Source organism: Rhinichthys klamathensis, unplaced genomic scaffold, assembly GCF_029890125.1.
Source record: "Rhinichthys klamathensis goyatoka isolate OS25496 unplaced genomic scaffold, OSU_Roscu_1.1 h1tg000059l_1, whole genome shotgun sequence".
Classification (NCBI taxonomy): domain Eukaryota; kingdom Metazoa; phylum Chordata; class Actinopteri; order Cypriniformes; family Leuciscidae; genus Rhinichthys; species Rhinichthys klamathensis.
Window position 1 is genome coordinate 1,481,410 of NW_026606604.1, and position 20,964 is coordinate 1,502,373.

The following is a 20,964-nucleotide window of genomic DNA, read 5'->3' on the forward strand; positions in this document are numbered from 1 at the left end:
TAAATTGGCTTAAGTATATGCATGATGTTAATGCAAGGCAAGCATGATGACTGTGCGTTTGGCCTAATCAACCGGAGCGGACCACTGTTTCAACACCGAGGACCACATCACAACGCACACAAAGGTAGATGGAGCGCTTCCTGAGAGGAAAGAGAAAAAAAGTGGAGCAACGCTGAAAGTAGCAGGAAGCATGTTTCCCATTCCTCCTCCAAAGTCTAGCACACCAGCCAAACTGCACACACATACACACAGCACTTATCTAATACTTTTGAAGAGCCGTAATCTTTAACTTAAACAATTAGTGTTTTTTGTATCTTCAACTTAATGGCAGCTGATTGGTTCTCATCTCAAGGGGTTTATCGGAACGAAGACAACTGGGGACATCCGTCATGGGTGAAATCAAGCTGATTTGAGATCAGTTGTATGTTGTTTAACAGTCAGATCTTCTGTAGATGAAGCTGCTCGTTGAGTTTTGATTTGAGTGATGGCTTTGTTTACACTGGCCGACGAGGGAGATAGTGATGGAAGAAAATCCTAGCGGAAGACTGGAGAAATGGAGGATGTAGGGTACGAGATGATTTTCCTTCCTTGGCGTGCACAGATAAGCGCTTTGCTTTGGCCGCATCTCTCCACGCTTGGCATGGCACGCAGCGTTCTTCGCCTTCCTGTCTCTGTATTGCTGTCGCTGCCAGAGGAAGACGGTTTTGAGTGTGTCCAGCTATTCTGGTCTGCTAACTAATGCCTGTTTTGATGAGTTTTTTATTACTGTAGGCACAAGTGTGTAGATTTATGATGTGTGCTGTGAGATATGGGGTTATCCATATACAAGTTTAATACATGTTACGTTTTACGACTTTCTGATGTAACACAATGAAACAACTGGCAAAAAATGCACCATGATATTACTATGTTGACAAATAGATTTTGCTGTTCATACACTACCGTTAAACAGTTTGGGGTTGTAAAAACAGTAATATTGTGAAATAGTATTGCAGTTTAAAATACTTTTTTAATGTAATTTATTTCTGTGATGGCAAAACTGAATATTTATCAGTAATTTCTCCAGTCTTCAGTGTCACATGATTCTGTGTATGCTGATTTGGTGCTCAAGAAAACAGTTTTACTGCTTAATAATTTTGTGGTAACGATGATGTTTTTTTTTTAGGATTCTTTGATCAATAGAAAGTTTAAAATAACAGCATATATTTTGAAAAATACATTGGGTGTAACAATGTAAAAGTCTTTATTGCCAAAGTAAATTATTAATTGGGCTTTTTTTTTTTTTTATCTTACTGCCCGGAAATTTTGAATGGTAGTGTACGTCAGTGTTGGGAACGTTACTTTAAAAAAGTAATTAGTTATAGTTACTCACTACTTGTTCCAAAAAGTAACTGAGTTAGTAACTGAATTACTCTATAATAAAAGTAACTCGTTACCAGGGAAAGTAACTATTTGCGTTGCTGTTAAAAAAAAAGTTACTATATGTCAAAGAATTTGGATTTTCTTTTTAGCAGTTTTCACAAGTCAGTTGAAATGAGTAGAACAGACAGGTGTTTGTACGTAACTTTCGGTATTTATTGCACGTCGACAGACAGCAAGAGGTTTATCCTGCACCTCAAGTATTATCTTTGTAAGAAAAGTAAACAGTTACACCATATAAAGTGCATTTAACTCTAGCGAATTAAATCAAACTCTCTCAACCTGAGACAACTGGTCAAGTTAACAACCTGTACTTCCAAGTGTTTTGTTCACAACAAAAGTAAACTTTTAATCTACAAATTCTTAATTAAATAAATCAAACTCCCAATGTCAGACAACTGGTCTGGTAGACATTCTGTACTTCAAGTATTTTCTTCAAAAGTAAACAGTTAAATAATATAAAGTGTGTTTGCAGTAACTGTAGCAAATTAAATAAATCAAACAAACTAACAACCTGAGATAAATAGGCTGGAAGACATAGGCTGCTGTATTTCTTTCTCTTCATTAAAAAAGTAAACAGTTTAACAAGATGGAGTGCTTTTAAAGATTGAACTTTAGCTCCTAGATATAGCTGTATCTATATATCTAGATCAAGCAGGGACACGTTTGTGTGCATTTTATTTTGTGATTTCACCGGAATGAATAGTCTCCGCAACGGCGATAGATTGAAGCGCGCGTCCGATTGAAGACTGCGCGCGCCGCGAGCCACAAGAGAACAACTGTATCCATGACACTGATCGCAGCAGCACGAGCGCTCAGCTGGATCTCAAAAACAACAGATTTAAGCGCTAGATCTCTTATTTAATAGCGAACTAAATGAATGCTCTGCTAGTTAACTGGATATGTTTTATTTATTTGTATTAGGTATCCGTTCAATGACATTAGTATATTTTTTACTAACCGTATATTTACGTATATTGCGTCGTTGTACCCAGCACTTCTGAAAGTGCACTTCCGAATGCGTCTCTGTCCGTCCCCCACACTTTTCAAACCAAACTGACGCCCATGAATCAACGCATAGTAACGCACCGCATTTAACGTCCAGTAACGTTAAAGGCGTTGTAACGACGGAAAAAGTAATTAGTTAGATTACCCCGTTACTGAAAAAATAACGTCGTTACCTAACGCCGTTCTTTTAAACGGCGTTATTCCAAACACTGGTGTACGTAATAATGGTAGTATTTAACGCCCTGTTTATTTTAAGCTGCATGTATATATAACATTACATGGTGTAATTTAAACTGACAAAAAAATGATCTATTGCATATTCATGAAACTGGATGGAAGTCTCACCATCTGGCCGGGTTGGTTTCATAAGATTCACTGATATCATTGTTTACTCAAAGCAACATAATAAATAGACAGATTTTAATACAAAATTTCCCCTCATTTAAATTGTTGCTCTTAGTGAAGACATAATGTGCAAGAGATTGAGGATATATACAGAGCCAGTGAAGGAAATGCCAAGATGTTAAGCTTTCTTAAAAACAAAGTCCATTTAAGGCAAGTCGAGGGAACAAGAGGATGTTAGGGGTCAAAAATAAACACATTTGACAGTAAAAATAAAAATAACTATTTTTAGTTTTGTATAGAAAAAAACAACAACAATCCCAATGTATCTTCTTGGTATGTTACAAGTATGGCTGTTTGGAATTATATTTATTGTGAAAAAGGAAAGAGAAAACTAATATTGTATGCTAATATTCTGTGTTTAAAGGATATGCAATAAACTTATATTCTCACATAGAAAACTGACAAAGAGAAGTCAAATATTATTTTTCTAATACAGTATAAATTAGTTTGTTAGCAAAAATATATAACAGCCTTTATATTTTAGGAAAGGTTCCTTTCATAAGACATATTTGGGGGTCCTTGGAATTCAAAACTTTTGTTCTACAGCAAAAAGAGCCGACTGGCTATTCTGATTGAAGGCGGGACGTCGTTTCTTATAGCTACCCTGTTACTTCCATTGATTTATCTACTAGTGGTCCATCACCTCCTCCTCGAACATCTTTGCATAAAGTCGAGGCAGAACAGAAGAGGGTTAAACGAAGATGTTGTGCCACAGCAGCCAATTAGAGCTGTGAAGCAACACACCGACTGCTTGTCACCTCCAATGCAGCAAGTGACGCCGTACCGACTTCCTGTGACACAACCCACTGAGGCATTTTCACACAGACGGTGGACGGGGTACTCTGGGGAGCTTTAAGACCAAAGTGTGAATTCTCCCAGGATGCATCAGGGCTTGCGGTACTGGTTGACAAGAATGTTAATTCACTTTCTTGCAGTAAACAAAGCTTTGTCAAAACCATAGACACGTGAACCATAGACACTATGCAGACACGTAAAACGTTGCTAAAAGCACATATGGATATACTTTGCAAAGACTCACGTGTTGGCATTTGGCAGTCTTGAGAAGGGAAAAATGACATGTTCTGTGTGTGGGTGTATGAATGACCTACAGGACATTGAAAATTAATATTGGGTGTGCCATTGAGCTGAAACACTTGGCTTCACCTCCTCTTTCCTCTGCCTCCGTCTGTACCAGAGACAGAGTGTGTGTGAAACGCTGCGTCTAAATGTCAAAATACTTTTATAGGAACGTTCTGTTTCTTTTGGGCAGCTTGCCATATTTTCTGTTCTTCCCCGTGCAGCGAGATCTTAGAAATGGCATAACGAGAGCTGGGACAAGACGAGAGAAATGAGATCAGGGAAAGGACAGAGAGCTGCAGAAATAATGAGAACGTTCCGACTCACCGTTTCTCTCGCTCATGCTCCAGCTTCACCCGTAAATCCTGAGAGAGGAAAACAACAAAATGAAATTAATTGATCCTGTGGATTAAATGCACAAATGAATTTTGATAATCTGCTCTTCTGTGCAAACTATAAGTAAAATCAGTCATTCTGCAAACAAGAAAAGACCATTCAGAAACATCACAGGATTGGATTGGTAGTGTATTTATAAAGACCAAGGGCCAAAAGTGGACACTTCAAAACACCCAAAAACTGCAAATAGAGTGTAAATGTAAATAAAATGGAGAAATAAATAGTAACTCGCCAAAGGGATGGTAACTTTATTAGTTTTTCTTTAAATTTTTCTTAGTCTTGCCTGAAGTTTTTTCCCTCTCCAGAACTAAACAGAATATTTTTTGTATTCAACCAGAAAATATATATATTTTTAAATAATATTATATTATTTTAAATAAAAATAATGCAAAATACATTTACTGTATATTAAACCAACAACAAAAATGAAGAACAAACTATTAATAGAAATCTTGAAAAATAGTTTCATAGCTTTTAAAACAACCAATATGGATGTTCTTGCACGTTATACCATTTAACAAATACAACAAACTAGGCATATATTACATGAAATATATTCTCACATCCAGTCTTGGCCTACTAACTACAAATGCATGTCTGAGTCTGAGGCCACTTTGCATTCAAGAAGAACAAGATGTGACTTTGCATAAATATTACAAATACTATGTCCCTGTGTTCTCCTGAGATACTCTTATGTATCTGACAGCTTTCTTCCTGTCTGTCTGTCTGTCATCAATGCTGTGAAATCTTTAGTTTATCACCTGAACTGCAGTTGCAGGACTGGATATGAAAGCATGTGTGGCATGTAAAGAATCTAACAGGATGAGGGTTCTCCTTTTGAGTGGGTGGTCAGGATGAAACCTTTTATACGTAATTATAAAATATTTTTCACAACGTATTTATGATCTTAGACCCATGGCAGAGAGAGTGACGAAAAACATGCAGACTCATCCAGCTTATTTTTCAATGCAGAGGTAAGCTGTTTTATGCGTATGTGCGAGACTTTCAAATTATTTGCCGATATAGGGAAGGGACACAAAGTGCAGTGAATGGTACACCTGTGTGTTTATAATTAAGACAATAAATTATAATAATATGGCAAGAAATACCAGTTTTCAATATCAAGTAGCATAACAAGCTAACAAGCTGTTTTGTACAACTAAAAATAACTGGACGAGGATCACACCAGAAGCCAGTAACATTGAATTTGCAAAAAATAAGGTGGATACTGAGCAAGACTAAATCAAAATGTTGAATGTAATACAATATAGCTCTGCTCATAAGTTATGCATTAAGAGCCGAGTAATGTAAACTTTTTTAATCGAATGATCAGGCTAAATTGTACTTATTTTGTCTTCGGGGAAACATCTTTGGTATCTTTAAATAAAATAAGAACAATGCATATAAATCATACAGTCACTGTTGGGAAAGGGTTCAAATATGCAGAAGATGATGGGAAACCAATGATTGTGCAGAACTTGGAGGATATTTCTGAAGAACATAGGGCAGTTTAACTGACTCATAAACAACTATTACAAAACATAAACAGTCATATATCATCCAGGTAACGACACGCAGTATTAAGATGATAAATTCAGTAATTATTTTGTCTTGTCGATTATATCTAAAGATATGTTTAGGATAGTACTAAAAAAAATTAAAATGATTAAAATCTTGCATATTCTGCAAGGGGTAAGTAAACTTATGACCAGAAATGCAAGATGTAAGTTGTTACACAATAAAAGTGTTAGAATCATCCAAAATACGTCGGACTCGCAACGTAAGCCAATGGTAACATAAGCCAATGGAAAAATAAATAATATTACACTATTCTATGTCCAAACTAAGCAGCTATGGTAATAATTATTTTAGCAGTCAGAAATAATGTGTTTAAAGCAGAAGTCTAAGTGTGACCTTCATTATAAATATTTGAGAATTATTTAATAAATAATTTAATCAATACTCAGACCACAAAAGAAAAAAAAATTGACTTCCAAAACATATTTTATCTAATTTGTTTGTTAAAATTTGTCGCACAGAGAATCTTTGTTCGATTGCTAAGGCAAGGCAGAGAAAGAAATTTACTAAGAATATGTTGAATATGTTAAATAAGTGTCACAATTCTAGGTCAGCGGTTGAATAAAAAAAAAACTGTCATTTACTGAATAAAAACATTTACATATTATTCAAAATGCTTTCCATCAGGACTGATAAAAATCAGGTACATTGTCTATTGTACAGTATTTCTTTTAGGAACATTCCCATAATTAAGGATGCTACGAGGAATGGTAAAATTATGCCTAAAAAAAGACAAAAACATTTATAGAGCATCCCAAAAAAACAGATCTGAAGAGAGTTGAGAGTGAGGAAAGGACCGAGAGGCTACCATTGTAATCCCCTAGAATATTACATATTACAGGTGAGAAAATAAAATGGAAAGTGCTTAAAGGGTTAGTTCGCCCATTTAAGACATGAAGTTGTATGCAATCCTTACCAGCACTATAGTACATACACACTGACCCACTCTGTTGTCACCTCCCTGGTCAGAGTTCTGTCCGCTGGAAGTTTTTCAATAAAGTACTCCCGGTTATTTTCCGGGGCCACAAAACTGTGCTTTTTACGTGAAAAAAATGATTTGCGTTTCAAAGCTTGATTAATTTACCACACAAAAAACACGCCGGTCAAAATTCAAACCTCAGTTTTAATCGGCACTATTTTCGATCCATTTCTATCAATCCGCGCTGCTGTCAACGTCAACAGTGCACACGTTCCGATCGTGTGATTTTTTTTCCCCAAACCACTTCAGCGGAAATCCCGCCCTGCAGCTGATTCTAAAGTTGTCATTGGTCATGTCAATCACTGTACAGATTGCCTACACCAAACACTGATCCCTAAACCTACCCGTCACTGTAACCTAAACCAATGAAATCGGCTGCAGGGCGGGATTTCGTGGTTTGGGGAAAAAAAAAATCACGCGTTCCGATCAGCTGTTCCATAGTGTTTACACAATCGATTGACAACGACGTAAAAAGTATTAAATTAACAATGGTGCGAACTTGTAAATTCCCAGGCTGTGACCACAATTGTGCCGGGATCAAAGTTCAGATTCCATCGTTTTCCTGTTTCGAATATAACTATGAGACAGCTTTGGCTGGTTGCCATCGGCTACTCTGCGGGAGCTAAAATATCCAGAATAAAGGATTTTCGTGTGTGTAGTGCTCACTTCAGCGAAGACGATCCCCAATCAAGGAGGAAAAGGAAAATTAAAGAGTTTTGCTGTACCAGTACTACGGGTAAGCTCTATTTACTAACTTTATGATTCCATGTCTAAACTGTACGGTAAACAAGCTGATGTTTAGACTCCATTATAAAACACGTGAAAAGATGTCTAATATAAAAACAGTATATAGGGATATTGGTACAATTTGCTGAGAAAACTATTTGATTGAACACACACACAATTGAGGTTTTGTGTTGCAATCAATAACATTGTCGTTGTGCTAAAATTACTTTCATCATCTGATCCGTCTGGCATTGTGCTAAAATTGGTTTCATCATCAGAAGTTTCGCAGTCAGACATGTTGTCAGCGAGTCGCGCTATCAACAGCTGATCGGAACGTGCGCACTGTTGACGTTGACAGCAGCACGGATTGATAGAAATGGATCGAAAATAGTGCCGATTAAAACTGAGGTATGAATTTTGACCGGCGTGTTTTTTGTGTGGTTAATTAATCAAGCTTTGAAACGCAAATCATTTTTTCACGTAAAAACGCACAGTTTTGTGGCCCCGGAAAATAACCGGGAGTACTTTATTGAAAAACTTCCAGCGGCCAGAACTCTGACCAGGGAGGTGACAACAGAGTGGGTCAGTGTGTATGCACTATAGTGCTGGTAAGGATTGCATACAACTTCATGTCTTAAATGGGCGAACTAACCCTTTAATAAATCATTACAATACTTTACTGACAGGGACAAATACAGCATGATTGAAAATTTACAACCAAGTTCATAAAAGTGATTTATAATGATTTATAACTGCTCAAACGATGTTTGTCATCGTTAAAAAAAAACTGCCCCCGGTCTCCCCTACTGTTCTGAAATCAGCACTGCACTGAATTTCACTGTTTGGCTGAATGCATAACTACTCCCCTGAGACGACACAGCACCTTTCACCGCTGAAGATAATGAACAGTCTGAATACTGTTTACAGCGATACTCTTGACACTGTGACGTCATCTCCATCGTGAATGCAGCAAGAGAGGCTGAAATAAGAATTAATCTGCAGGTTTTTGTGCTTCTCGTGCATCTTCATTATGGATGTGCTTTAATCTGTCAAGACTCCTCGTGAGTTGTTTTTTTGGGATGGTTGTTGTTGTGTAACTATAATGATGTTTGGTTAGTTGGGAAAGTTGCTTCTGGCATTTTTGCGTGTATGAGAGAAAAGATGATCGGTTTAAATTGTACGAGAAAGAACAACCAAGAGTGAGTTAGATAGAAACAAAAAGAGTGTATGTGCGTGTACAGAGTGCATGCCAGCCATTTATCTTGAGGATTGACTGGTGTCCGGTTTCAAGCGACAGCATTGTAGAGAGAATTTAGGCAATGAATGAAAACTACAAGGATACTGGTGTTTTATGCTGTATAGTACCCAGGGACTGGATGTTAAATGTTAACAGTAGTGCCTCTCAGCTGTATCCTGTTTAAGACTGTATCTTACAATGCAGCTCTCGTTGGGTCAGGTTGAAGTCAAATCAGGTCAGGTTGAAGGTTGCATGTACCTTAAAGTCCCTGTAAAGGCAATTCTAAAAAAAAAAATCTAAACCCATTATAAATGTTAGTGGGCGTGGCTTCAGCGCAGCCGGCGGACACAACCCAGCATTTGAGAGCAGAGAATACTGCTCATTTTTGCAAGATTTTGATAGCTTATTTTATGTACTTGCCGGCTTTTTTTATCATTCAAATTTGGCTGGGTGGCTAATAACACATTTTTCTGTGGTGTGACAACCTCAGAACACATACTTAATTTTGACTTTACTGGGACTTTAAGTCTAGAGAACAATGTAGAAGTGCTATTGAAAAGCTTTACGTTGTTGTTTTTTCTGAATCTCTGCTATGCAGTTCATGATTATAAAATAAATAAAATGAAACAATAAATAATACTAATAAAATAATGTTTAAAAATAAATAAATGTCACATTTATAATATTATATTAAAATTATTTTTTACTTATTTTGTAATTGTATTTATTAAGTTAGCTTTGCAGTTCATTATTTTAAAATAAATAAATAAAACAAAATTATATTTTATATATACTGTATATATAGAATATATAGAATATTGAATATATGAATATGAATATATTTTAATATTAAAATATAAATGATTCAATTAATATAATATTTATTTATTTGGCTTTGCAGCTTATTAACAATCATATTTAACAAAATAAATCATTCAAACAACCATCTGACTAGCTGCTTTTGAAAACACAGCTTTTGCACATTCCTTTCTGCTTCTGAGTGATGCATTGTGGGCAATTACCTGTCTGTAGGATGGGGTTCTGCTCTTGGGCTTGTTGCTGCTGTTGCTTTTGAGTTGGTAACAGAACCGTAAAGCTGCCAGGTCCTTCATTATGGAGGTGAGTGCCTCTTCATCATCTGGAACAAACAAAGACAAGTTAAAGCTACGCTGTGAGTGGATCTTCAAAAATGCGTCACTGAAGCAACTGGATGACTGCCAACTAAAAAGTCCAGATGAGAATAAAATTTGAACCAAAACGCTCACTTTTTCCATTTATTTTGTTTCAGCAGCATCACCAAACCAGACCTAGACATTTTATAATATACATATTTATAAATGTGAGTGGTATTTACCCGTGCAAAACTCCCTGCCACAAAGCTGGAGGATGTTGTGGGTGGTTGCCGGTGTGTTATTGTGGGTCTCTAACACTGTGTTTAAACCAGATGCAAGTGGCGTAATGTGACACAACAAAAGCAAACAGAACCCATTATAATCAGTGATGCTGTCTACACTGAAGCCCCATTCTATTTCTGACACACTTCAAGTGCTCACGCTACTTCTGACACGAAGAATGGATTTGCAATGGTCGCTCTGTCGCGTCCTGTGTAGACAGCCGCAAGCTGTTGCGGCGTGTGCGTGAGTTACACATTAAAGGCTCGTACACACCGGGACGAATATCGGCGCGCGTTATTCGGCAGCGTTTTTCAACACGTTTTTTGTGTTCACACCCATGCGATTTTGGCTGACGATGAGCCGAGTGAACATGCAAATTCATTCCCTGACATTCGATGGCGCCCATTTGCTCTGCAATACCACTCCATAACAGTTCTCTTTTATCAAGGTTTTTGTAGTCGCTGTCGCGTTTGTCATATAGTTCTTTATGTTCCGACACCAACGAGACCAGCAGCTCTACATTCATCTTGCCTTGCATCTTCCTCGTCTTATTTCTTCCCGGCAGTGTAGACCATAGACAGGTGTAGACGCTACTTGGCGTATATCTTCTTTGTCGTTACGTATGTGTGCTCGGCAAGACCGTTTTGTGTTTGAGCGCCCCCAAGTTGTGTTTTACTGTAACTTCAGAAGCTCCAGACACGTGAGCAAAAGCGCCAATCTCATTGGTTGGATAGTTTTTGACGCGGCGCGTCAAACTAAAAAAACGAACCAGAGGCGTTTTTTAAAAAATGACGCTTTTACGCGTGGCGTTTATCGCGTCGGTATGCACACTCACATTGGCGCCCTTTGTTTAGTCACGAGGCGTTAAACGTCGGCGAATATCGCGTGCGATATTCGTCCCGGTGTGAACAGGCCTTAAGGTTTAATTTTTAGGGTTTCGGTTTGTTCAAATCAATTAATAATTACAAAACAGCACTAAATATGATTTTAAAAAACTGTTCTTTGATTAGATTCACATACAATCCAAAAGATTAGAAAATCTATTTTTACACCATATTCCACCAAGTTCTAAAAAAGTTTAAACCATCATCTATCTTAAAGGTTCTCTAAGCGATCCTGGGTGACGTCACTTCTTGTTGACGTTCGAACTATTGTCAAACAAAACGGAGGCTAGCTAGGCCCTCCCTCCTCATCATCCGCACACTAACCCCCCAAACCCTTCTTGTCGGTCATTGGCTGGAACAGTCTGTTATGTTTCGGGGAGCGGGTCGCAGCAGTTTGTTTTTGTTGCTGTTTGTGGAGCCTGGGCTGTCTACAGAGATCGCGTTTCTTTACAGTGTGTTCAGGGGACAGGCAGCCAGCGGATAGTGAGGAGATGTTTGCTGTATGTGACAAAAAATGTTTTGGCCTAAAAAACGCTTGACATCGCTTAGAGCACCTTTAAGCACCATGTGAAAATGAGGTCTCTTTCACACAATCTTCTCGAGTTTTAAACTACTGAAATAGAATGGTTATGTTTGGATCACCTTCCTATTCTTACATGTATCTCTTATTTGATACCACAATGTCATTCAAAGCAGCAGAAAGACACTCGATGTTCACACACTGTCACAGCACTCCACTTACCGTGTGGTACACATTAGGGCTTTTCACACTTGAAACAGTTGACCCTGGGTCATTCTAAAGGCTGTGACAAACCAAGCTTCAGATTAGTTTTGTTGGTGTGTTTCGCACAGTTGGCTCTAGTCGGATGTCATTGGGGTCTTTTTGGGCTGATTCACAGCATGTTGAATCAGAGAACTCTGATCGGTTGTTCAGCTTGGCGAATGAGTCAGTGCACGAGAATAAAAACAAAAGTGATGAAAGCGAGTGAAGAAATCAAGACGGCAAAGACAGCTGTTATGTCAAGAAGGCTGTTATAATTTTGACGTCCTCTTACTTGAGCATTCGAATGCAAGACTAGTTTCATAATAACATGAGCTGAGTGGAATGAAGAAAGTGATCAGCGTGATTGATATTCAAAATGGTAAGCAAGTGCTGCTTTTTACAAATTATACGTATATCTGCAGTCCTAGTTTCAGTTCCCCTTTTTGAATGATGAAAATAGACTATTGATACCTGCTGATATAGACAGATATTTACTTACACGCAGGCGCAGAACGCACAAAGTTGACAGTAGCCTTTAGTTCTTGGTGTGTTCAAGTGCAACTTTTTGGCCAAGAGAGGTGACTGACAACACAGTCAGCTTTCATCGCTGCTAGATCTTTGACGTCAGCCTTAAGCCCCAGGTAAACGGAATCCTGATTCATCTAGCTTCACATTTCACACTGCTCATAATTTACCTATGGTTAGCAATCCTCAAATTGTACATTTATAAACCCAGGGTTAATGTTCTTATTTGCATATTTGTGGTGTCAGTGTCATTGATTGGACGAACGCAGCATGTGACCTGTTTATTTAAAGACTCTAGCATTGTGCATCTTCATATTATATACAGCCGACTGCTATCAAGTTTTTTCCTGAAAGGACTTTTTGGACTGTAAAGTTATTTTTGTCAATTTTTGACATATTTCTCCTCATACGCTGAAACTACCATTTAAGCAACGTGCTGTTTACGTGACTGTCCAAAGAATGTAAATATGAGGCACACGATTGTTTGTCAGTTGCTGACCATCTAGCCGTAACATTCTATCATAATTTAACACAGTACGGTACATGTTTAGCATCGCAATGCAGGGTTAACAGAACAAAGCTGGTGCTAACCAGACTCTGGAGGAGGGTTTCATAACCCTAGATAAAAAAAACCCGGTGCTAATAATAATAATAATAATTCATTACATTTATATAGCTGTTTTCTTGGCACTCAAAGCGCTTTACATAGAAGGGGGGATCTCCTCAATGTGCAGCATCCACCTTGATGATGCGACGGCAGCCATATTGCGCCAGAACGCCCACCACACATGAAGCCAATTGGTTTATATGTATGGGGATGATTAGGAGGCCATGATGGACAGAGGCCACTGGGCAAATTTGGCCAGGATGCCGGGGTTACACCCATTCTCTTTCGACAGACATCCTGGGATTTTTTGTGACCACAGAGAGTCAGGGCCTCGGTTTAACATCTCATCCGAAGGACGGTGCTGTTTGACAGTATAGTGTCCCCATCACTATACTGGGGCGTTAGGACCCACACAGACCACAGGGTGAGCGCCCCCTGCTGGCCTCACTAACACCTCTTCCAGCAGCAACCTGGTTTTCTCAGAAGGTCTCCCATCCAGGTACTAACCAGACTCAGCCCTGCTTAGCTTCAGTGGGCAACCAGTCTTGGGCTACAGGGTGATATGGCTGCTGAGAAGCCTAACCTTGCTTCTAAATTAGAAGTGTGAAACGTTCCTTAACCCAGGGTTAAAAGCGGGTTTTAGAACGATGATAACCTGGGGTTAAGTGCAGTATGAAAAGCCCTAAACCAGCCCCATTGTATTTCCTTTTGAGCTTCTATCAGGGTTTTTTCCATAGCTGCAGACACACCCCTGACATATTTTCATAACAGCGCTGATGTGCTCCTTTTTCTGTAGTGTGGCCCATTGATGTAAACCAACCGGCCACAGAGTGAGAGAGAGAGAGAGAGAGAGAGAGAGAGAGAGAGAGAGAGAGAGAGAGAGAGAGAGAGAGAGAGAGAGAGAGAGAGAGAGAGAGAGAGAGAGAGCACACAGGGACGGGCACGTGGCCAGACGCAAGAGATCACATTATATTAGCATTAAAGTTTTGGTCCCATTGGTGGGCTTGTTCTGCTCCGATGCATTAAACCCTGGGCATGACAAGCACAGCTTTAGTGAGAGAGAGAATTTTAATAATGCAACATACACTAAACAAGATAAGCATTACTGCAAGTCTGAGCTTCAAAGAGCCATTCAACTAAAAAAAAGCTAAGCGCTGAATCAACCAAGAAATTCAGAACACAATGTGGTTTTGTTTTAACATGCCCTTTACAAAGCGAAAACTAATAGGCTTTCTTTCCCCCCCAACAATTAATTGGAAACTTTTATTACAATACGTCGGATAAAAGCTTCAATTCCTTTATCAGCGAACACAGGAAGGTTTTTGCAGAGAATATATCGGACCGTCTCATGTGTGTCTTGAATTCATAACTGGACCACATGAAGAATGACTGCGGCAACCTCTGTGCAAGAAAAACACAAGAATACGAACACTAGCAGCTGCCTGTGAAACATTAAAATAGACCACAAACTCAGCCATCATTAAAAGTGAAATGGGAGCAATCATGCAAATGAGCGTGTCATGCATTAACATATCAAGAGGCCCTAATGGGGCCAATTAAGCGAGTCTTGTAATTACAGTCTGAGTGGAAGGTCATTCACCTCTGCTATCACGGGGAGGAGATAGTGAAAGAGAGACGAGAGCTCTTGTTAATCTCAGGTGCCTATGTGCCAATTTATTTGCTCTATTTATCCACAGATCTTAGAAATTAATTTTCTAAGAAATTTTTTTTTACTTAGAAATTAATTTCTAAGTAAAAAAAGTAATTTCTGAGTCGGTTTAAACTTGGTAAGTCTGATTTGATTCATCCTACATTATGATGATGAGTAAGTGCCTCAGTTTCTTTTGTTTTACCTGCACCTGTTTTACTCTACAGACATCACGATCAAACACTCTGTTTTGATGGACGTGCCACATTCAAGATTTGGAAGTAAATGCCCACTGCTATGATTGGGTAACAGTTTTGCATAGGTAAGATAAGTAAGTACTTGGAGTTACCACAGTTATAATATAATTGACAAAGGATGACTTACGGTGTTTCATGTAAACAGAATTTATGAATGAATGTACCACTGTCACTGTCGTTCTTATAGGCTATTTAGTTCATCCTTTTCGATAAACTGAAAAACGCATTCATTGTTAGTTGCACTGGCATGTTTTAAATAATTTAAATAGTAATGTGCACATTGTTGGGGTAGACAAGGTACAAAATTGTACTGCGCCAATTGTGCCATTTAATTGTACTTAAATGGTACTGCGCCAGTGAGAAGCTATTTTACCCCTAAAGGTACAAATTAGCCCATTTTGTCTGATAGTGATAGAGTTTGTTTTTATTTCATGTCAACTTTGATCTTCATTTTTTATATAAACTAAAGATTTAAAGAAGATATTTTGCAGAATGTCCAGGCTGCTTTCGATAATGGGGCCATCATGCTGTAAAAATGACTAAAAGCACTTCAGAAGTATCATAAAAGTAGTCCATATGACTTGTGCACTCTAGTCTTGAACTAATATGATAATTGAGTGAGAAACAGACATAATAAAAACTACTTTAATGCTTTAAAATACTTGAATGGTCCTTTTTTGTAATATTGGAGAAATGTATTTTTACTGAAGAACAGAACTCTAAACAATATGTTTTATCCTGCAATTTATATTTCTGGCCAATCTTCCATTAAACAAGCTAACAACATTAATACTGGCTGATGCTGAACCCAGAAGGGTGGATCATGTGCAGCAAACGGGAGTGGTGTATTTGAAGGGGTTTTATTGCATCCCAGGGGACGCAGAAGGGCATTGTGGGGCAGTGGAGTGCTGGGTGAGACAGTGGCGACACTGCTAAGGCAGATGGAGTCTGGGGTGATCTTTGATTCTGACACCAGCGTAAGTCTCACTCCGCAGCTGTTCTTCCACAGTGGCATCCACCATTAGACAGGGTTCACAAAGGGTTCACAACACACACACTTTCTTTCTCCATCTGACCTCATTTCTATTTTAATATTGTCAGATTTGCCATAGTGTAGCGAGTCATCTTCTGCAAAACAACCTCAGAAAAATACCTTTTTCAGAAGCTATTGATCTTGAAACGGGGGATTCACTAAATGCTTGTGCCACTTATGCATGCAATATTTCAGTGCAAAACACAACACTTATAAACTAAACACCCACAATCCATTTTAAACAGGTGCTAAATACACTTAAACAGTGCCGCACCATATTTTCATTAAATTAGGGCTGCAAATAACCAAAATGTTATTGATTATTTAGATAAATAGCAAAATTTGAATTTGAAAGTTACATTTTTTTATTCTACATCCTGACCAATGACTGAAGGCTATTAAAACAATATAAAAACTAAAATACAAATGTGAATACAAATACAAATAAATGTAGAAGTGAAGAAATACATTGAATATAAATGCAATATAAATGAAAAAAAAAGTTATCAATTGCATTTTTCCTTTACATTTGTAAAATTCCTAAAATAGCACAGGCATGAGCCACTTTTCCCAAACCGTTGTCTTTGCTTAACCGTTCCATTCCGTGCCGCACGGATATGGTTGCAGTTTCCACTGTGGGGCTGATAACAGAGCTCTCCGGAATGTAATAAAAAAAATTGTCTTAGAAACGCAAGAGTTTTCAAACAATATGAGATGTAAATAGTGAACGTGTTTTGGAGGATGATCAGAAATTCCTTTTAATTTTATTATTAATTTGTTAGCCAGCTACAGTGAAAGTGGTAGCCAGGCAACAGACAAGTGATCAATCCTGAGTTGCGACGTTACTTTAGCTCACGGTTAGCTAAACCATGCTGAAAATTCCGGGCCAAGAACGGTTTTTAACCGTGCCATGCAGAACCAGGCTCAGGTGGAAATACAACTGGAACCGTTCCTTACAGTTCTTAGAACCGCTCAGCCCGATGGTGGAAAAATCGGCTAATAATGTGTGCCAAAAACCGGCACATTCAGGAGGCATAATTCATTCTTGAAATTATCTCACAATTTACTGTACCCTAAACAGCCTCTATTGCAGCTCTACTGACCCGTTAGTCACGACTTTCTGCCCGCAGAGCTGTGGCTTCAGTCAATATCTGCCATGCATTTTACGCTCAGGTTAGAAACACCAAGTCATGCATAAATGTCAAACCCATAGCTGTGTATTACACAATGGCATGCTCACTTCATTCAGTACACGGAAGAGTGATAAGCTAGTATCTTAGCCTTTGCTCAACCACACCTGTGTGTACGAAAGAAAGATGGCCAACACGTGTGATGTGGCAACTCTTTTGCATTTGTGGACTATTCTTATATGATGCAAGTCACTTAAAAAAGAAAGCATAAACACAGGTTATGTTATGGTCTATTAATGACTGATTGGTATTTTATTTCTTTAATTAAATATAACAATTATAACAAGAATGCAGAACACCTCCAACTGCCGCAAGCTTCAAATCTAGGAAGTCTGGCATTTGCCCTTGTTGTTAAGAGTTGATCAAAATAGTTGCATTAAAAGCTGAGTTTCTACGCTTTAAATGATACCTATTTCGTGTTATTCCATTCAGTGGTTGCTTAGTGATTTGATTATGATTATTTTATTTTTTTGGTGTGGGAGGTACACCGGTGGTACACTTCAGGTTTAAGGGGTTATTGAATCTGATTGAATTGTCCTGAATAGAGTATAAATGAATTGAACAGAATTTTTACTAAACTGAATTGAATATTAAACAGAATTATCTTCAAACGAATGAAATTGACTAGAATTTAAAGGAATCAAACATAATCTTTACTAAACTGAACAGAATCTTGTGCAATCAAATAGTTTTGAATAGAATGTAAGCGACTACAATGTAAATTAATTGATCAAAATCTTTACTAGATTGAATAGAATCTAATTGACTTGAGTATAAAAGCAGCACAAAAACTTTGCTGCCCTGATGTGTTTGCGGTTTGAGCTTTTATAACATCCGTACACATCGTAAAGCGAAGCTCCAATGGGATTGATACTATTGTAAGAGGATCACCATCCGTCTATCACCTCATACTGATGTGAAGATAAGATGATTTACTCTGATAACACTATGGCAGTCTGGTGGAAATCCTTGCGACTGGTTGAGTGACAATGTTTCCATTACCTTCCTCTAATCGCACTTCACTTGACATGAAGACAGATGATTATGTCAAGAAGATAAAGGAAGCAAAACTATAAACGAACGCAAAAAGTTTTTAAAGTAAGCCAGAGAAAAGGGATACAAGGCCAGCTGTGAGAGAAAACCACATCTATCTAAACATACAGCATTTGATACAACAATAGCCACAGTAGTGTAAATTTAATCCAAAGCCACCCTTCCATAAACACTGATGTACACACATATTTGGTAGACAAAAACCACAGATGCTAAAACCAGCCATTTGCATTCATACCGAAACTTCCAATGAACACAAACATGAAGCATTACACCTCCAACAGTAAATATAACTTCATCTGAACTTATGTTACTTTATCTGTCTTTGACGTGGTGAATTTAAAAGGTTTCTCAGGGCTGTTGTGTGATTGTGCATTTGTACTGATGTGCTGCTGGCAGGACGAGCTGGAAGAAGCCACTGATGTGATCAGAGTTTAAGTAAATGAAGACATAGAGGGGATTTCCCCTGTGCTACAAAACACGTCACCACTAAAGAGTTCAGCAAGATTAGAGCAACATGCGGTCCTCCATCTCTACTATACAGTATATGTGTCCGTGCCTGTTTTGTACAAATGCAATGAAACAAAACCTCAGAAGTTGGTGAAGAACATGTCTGGTCATATTACGCCCCAAAATACACAGGGAATTTTTTTTTTTTTGTATAAAGAAAATTAAGCTTACATTATTAGGGTCATTTGTCTTTAATTGTGATATTATTTTCATGGATATGAAGAAAAATCACCCCGTTCTCACCATAATTTGCCAAGATGTTTTATTTTTTATGTTTGTCTGTAATTCTCATTATTCTCAATTATGATTCTAATTACTGTAATAAAAATCACATAATCTGAACACAATTTTTTATTTTAATATGCATATATATTAAAATACAGCATAACAACAGTGATATTTAAATGCTTTACAATATAAATAATATATCCTTATTTTTCTGCATTATGGCAATGATAATGAGATTACCATTAAGGGTGAAATGTACAATGCAAAACGTCCTAAAAACAGGCTTTATTTTCTTTGTGCAAATTTAATTTCTTAATCTTTCACTTTTCATTTTGAAGTAATATTATGATCTAGTAGGGCTCACCTCGTACCACTGTGCCCTACTGAAGCGTTAAAGTTCAACGAGAGAATAATGCTGATGATGTAACAGTGTCAGAGGTGTGTCCGTGATTGCTTTTTTCATCTGCTACCTGTACCATCTCATTATTGTGGCATTAGTAAACAAGAACACTGCACACTTTGCACTGACATTGACGCCTGATTGGAAATCTCAGATTTCAGTAGTACATATCAGTGATTCTAAAATTAGCCACAAAAAAAAGACAAACCTTGTGAGTTCTTGTGCTGTCCAGGTCCATTTTGGAGACCGCCATCTGTCAAAACAGGCACAAAATCAAGAGTTGCACAGAGACAATCTGACAGTTTGTATGACATTTAAAATCACAAAGATGTGTTTATAGGTTGCTCAAGTTGTTATCAAATGTGATTTTCAATGACAAGCACGTAATCAGTTGTCTTGAACTGTATTATTCAAAGAGTGTCATTGGAAACAAACACACACTCACTGATAAACTTCTTGTCTGAATGTAATCCTCAAGATTAAATGACACCACAGTCAGTGTTGTCATACAACAACAACAATAATAATGCAACATTTCCTCCGGATTTATTTGTTGCTTCTCTTTGTTCTCATAATGAGGCATGTATTAAAAGTGCTCTGGCATGTTGCAGAGTCAATTATGCGGAACTAAGCGACATAATAACCTATGATGATGTCCTTTTCAGCTCAGTATGAACCTGGCGATTTCTACCATGGCTTTGACTATGCAGTGCAGTCTTATGTATTTTACACATTAGACTGCACAATTTTTAAAAGGTATAAATCATGTTACTTAGCTTCCTTTACCATAATATTACAAATAAGTAAACACACAAGGGAATCTGTAATAATTTCAATACGATGGTTAGAGCAGATGTTGCCATTTTTACCTTTTTTTGGTGCAATGCTCTAGCTTTTAAAAACAAAAACAGGCAATTTATGTAGAAATATTCTTTTGATGTTTATATATTGATGTTTAATGCCTGTGAGAACTGCTGAGGCGTTTTAACAAAACAGAGCTTTAGAAACAAATTATCCCAAGACGGGCCAAGTTACGATTAGGTTTAAACATGTTTCTGTAGCTGCATCTCTCTTTTTTTTTTTTTTTTTTTTGCTATGCTCAGAGGAACTGTTTACAGGAAGTGTGTACGCTATGAAGGGGAAGAAGACCAGGAGAGAGAGAGAGAGAGAGAGAGAGAGAGAGAGAGAGAGAGAGAGAGAGAGAGAGAGAGAGAGAGAGAGAGAGAGAGAGAGAGAGAGAGAGAGAGAGAGAGAGAGAGAGAGAGAGAGAGAGAGACAGCTTACCCATGTTTACTGTCATCATCAGGAAGTGACCCTAGTGAACTCGAGCTGAACGCTCGATTCCTTTCATCAGGGAAAATCTTCACTCTGCAAACACAACACAACATAAACAGAGTGAATTAGAGACATAATTAACTTGAAATACCAACAAACAGACAAAAATAGTAATAATAAAGAGAGCCAAAAAACCCTTACACATGTGCCAATGCTTAAACATCACAAAGGATTTACGTAACATTGTTGTTTTAGTGTCTCCACCCAATTGCAAAATGTACAGAAAAGGACAGTAATGATTCTTGTGTTTCTGTGCTAAACATTAAATGAAAAATACATTAAGAAAGAATACAATTCATATACAATGACTTG

General features: G+C 37.8%; 1 protein-coding gene across 2 annotated transcripts in view; it reads right to left on the minus strand.

The window, feature by feature from the left end:
- map3k22 (mitogen-activated protein kinase kinase kinase 22) overlaps nucleotides 1–20,964 on the minus strand; it is a 62,103-nt gene that overhangs the window by 25,641 nt on the left and 15,498 nt on the right. For both annotated transcript variants that reach the window (XM_056248855.1, XM_056248856.1), the window contains exons 2-5: nucleotides 20,602–20,685; nucleotides 19,526–19,570; nucleotides 9,848–9,963; nucleotides 4,237–4,274 (exon numbers count right to left, since the gene is read on the minus strand). In XM_056248855.1, coding sequence (XP_056104830.1) covers nucleotides 4,237–4,274; nucleotides 9,848–9,963; nucleotides 19,526–19,570; nucleotides 20,602–20,620 — 218 coding nt within the window. In that variant the 5' untranslated portion in view covers nucleotides 20,621–20,685. The remainder of the gene's footprint in view (nucleotides 1–4,236; nucleotides 4,275–9,847; nucleotides 9,964–19,525; nucleotides 19,571–20,601; nucleotides 20,686–20,964) is intronic.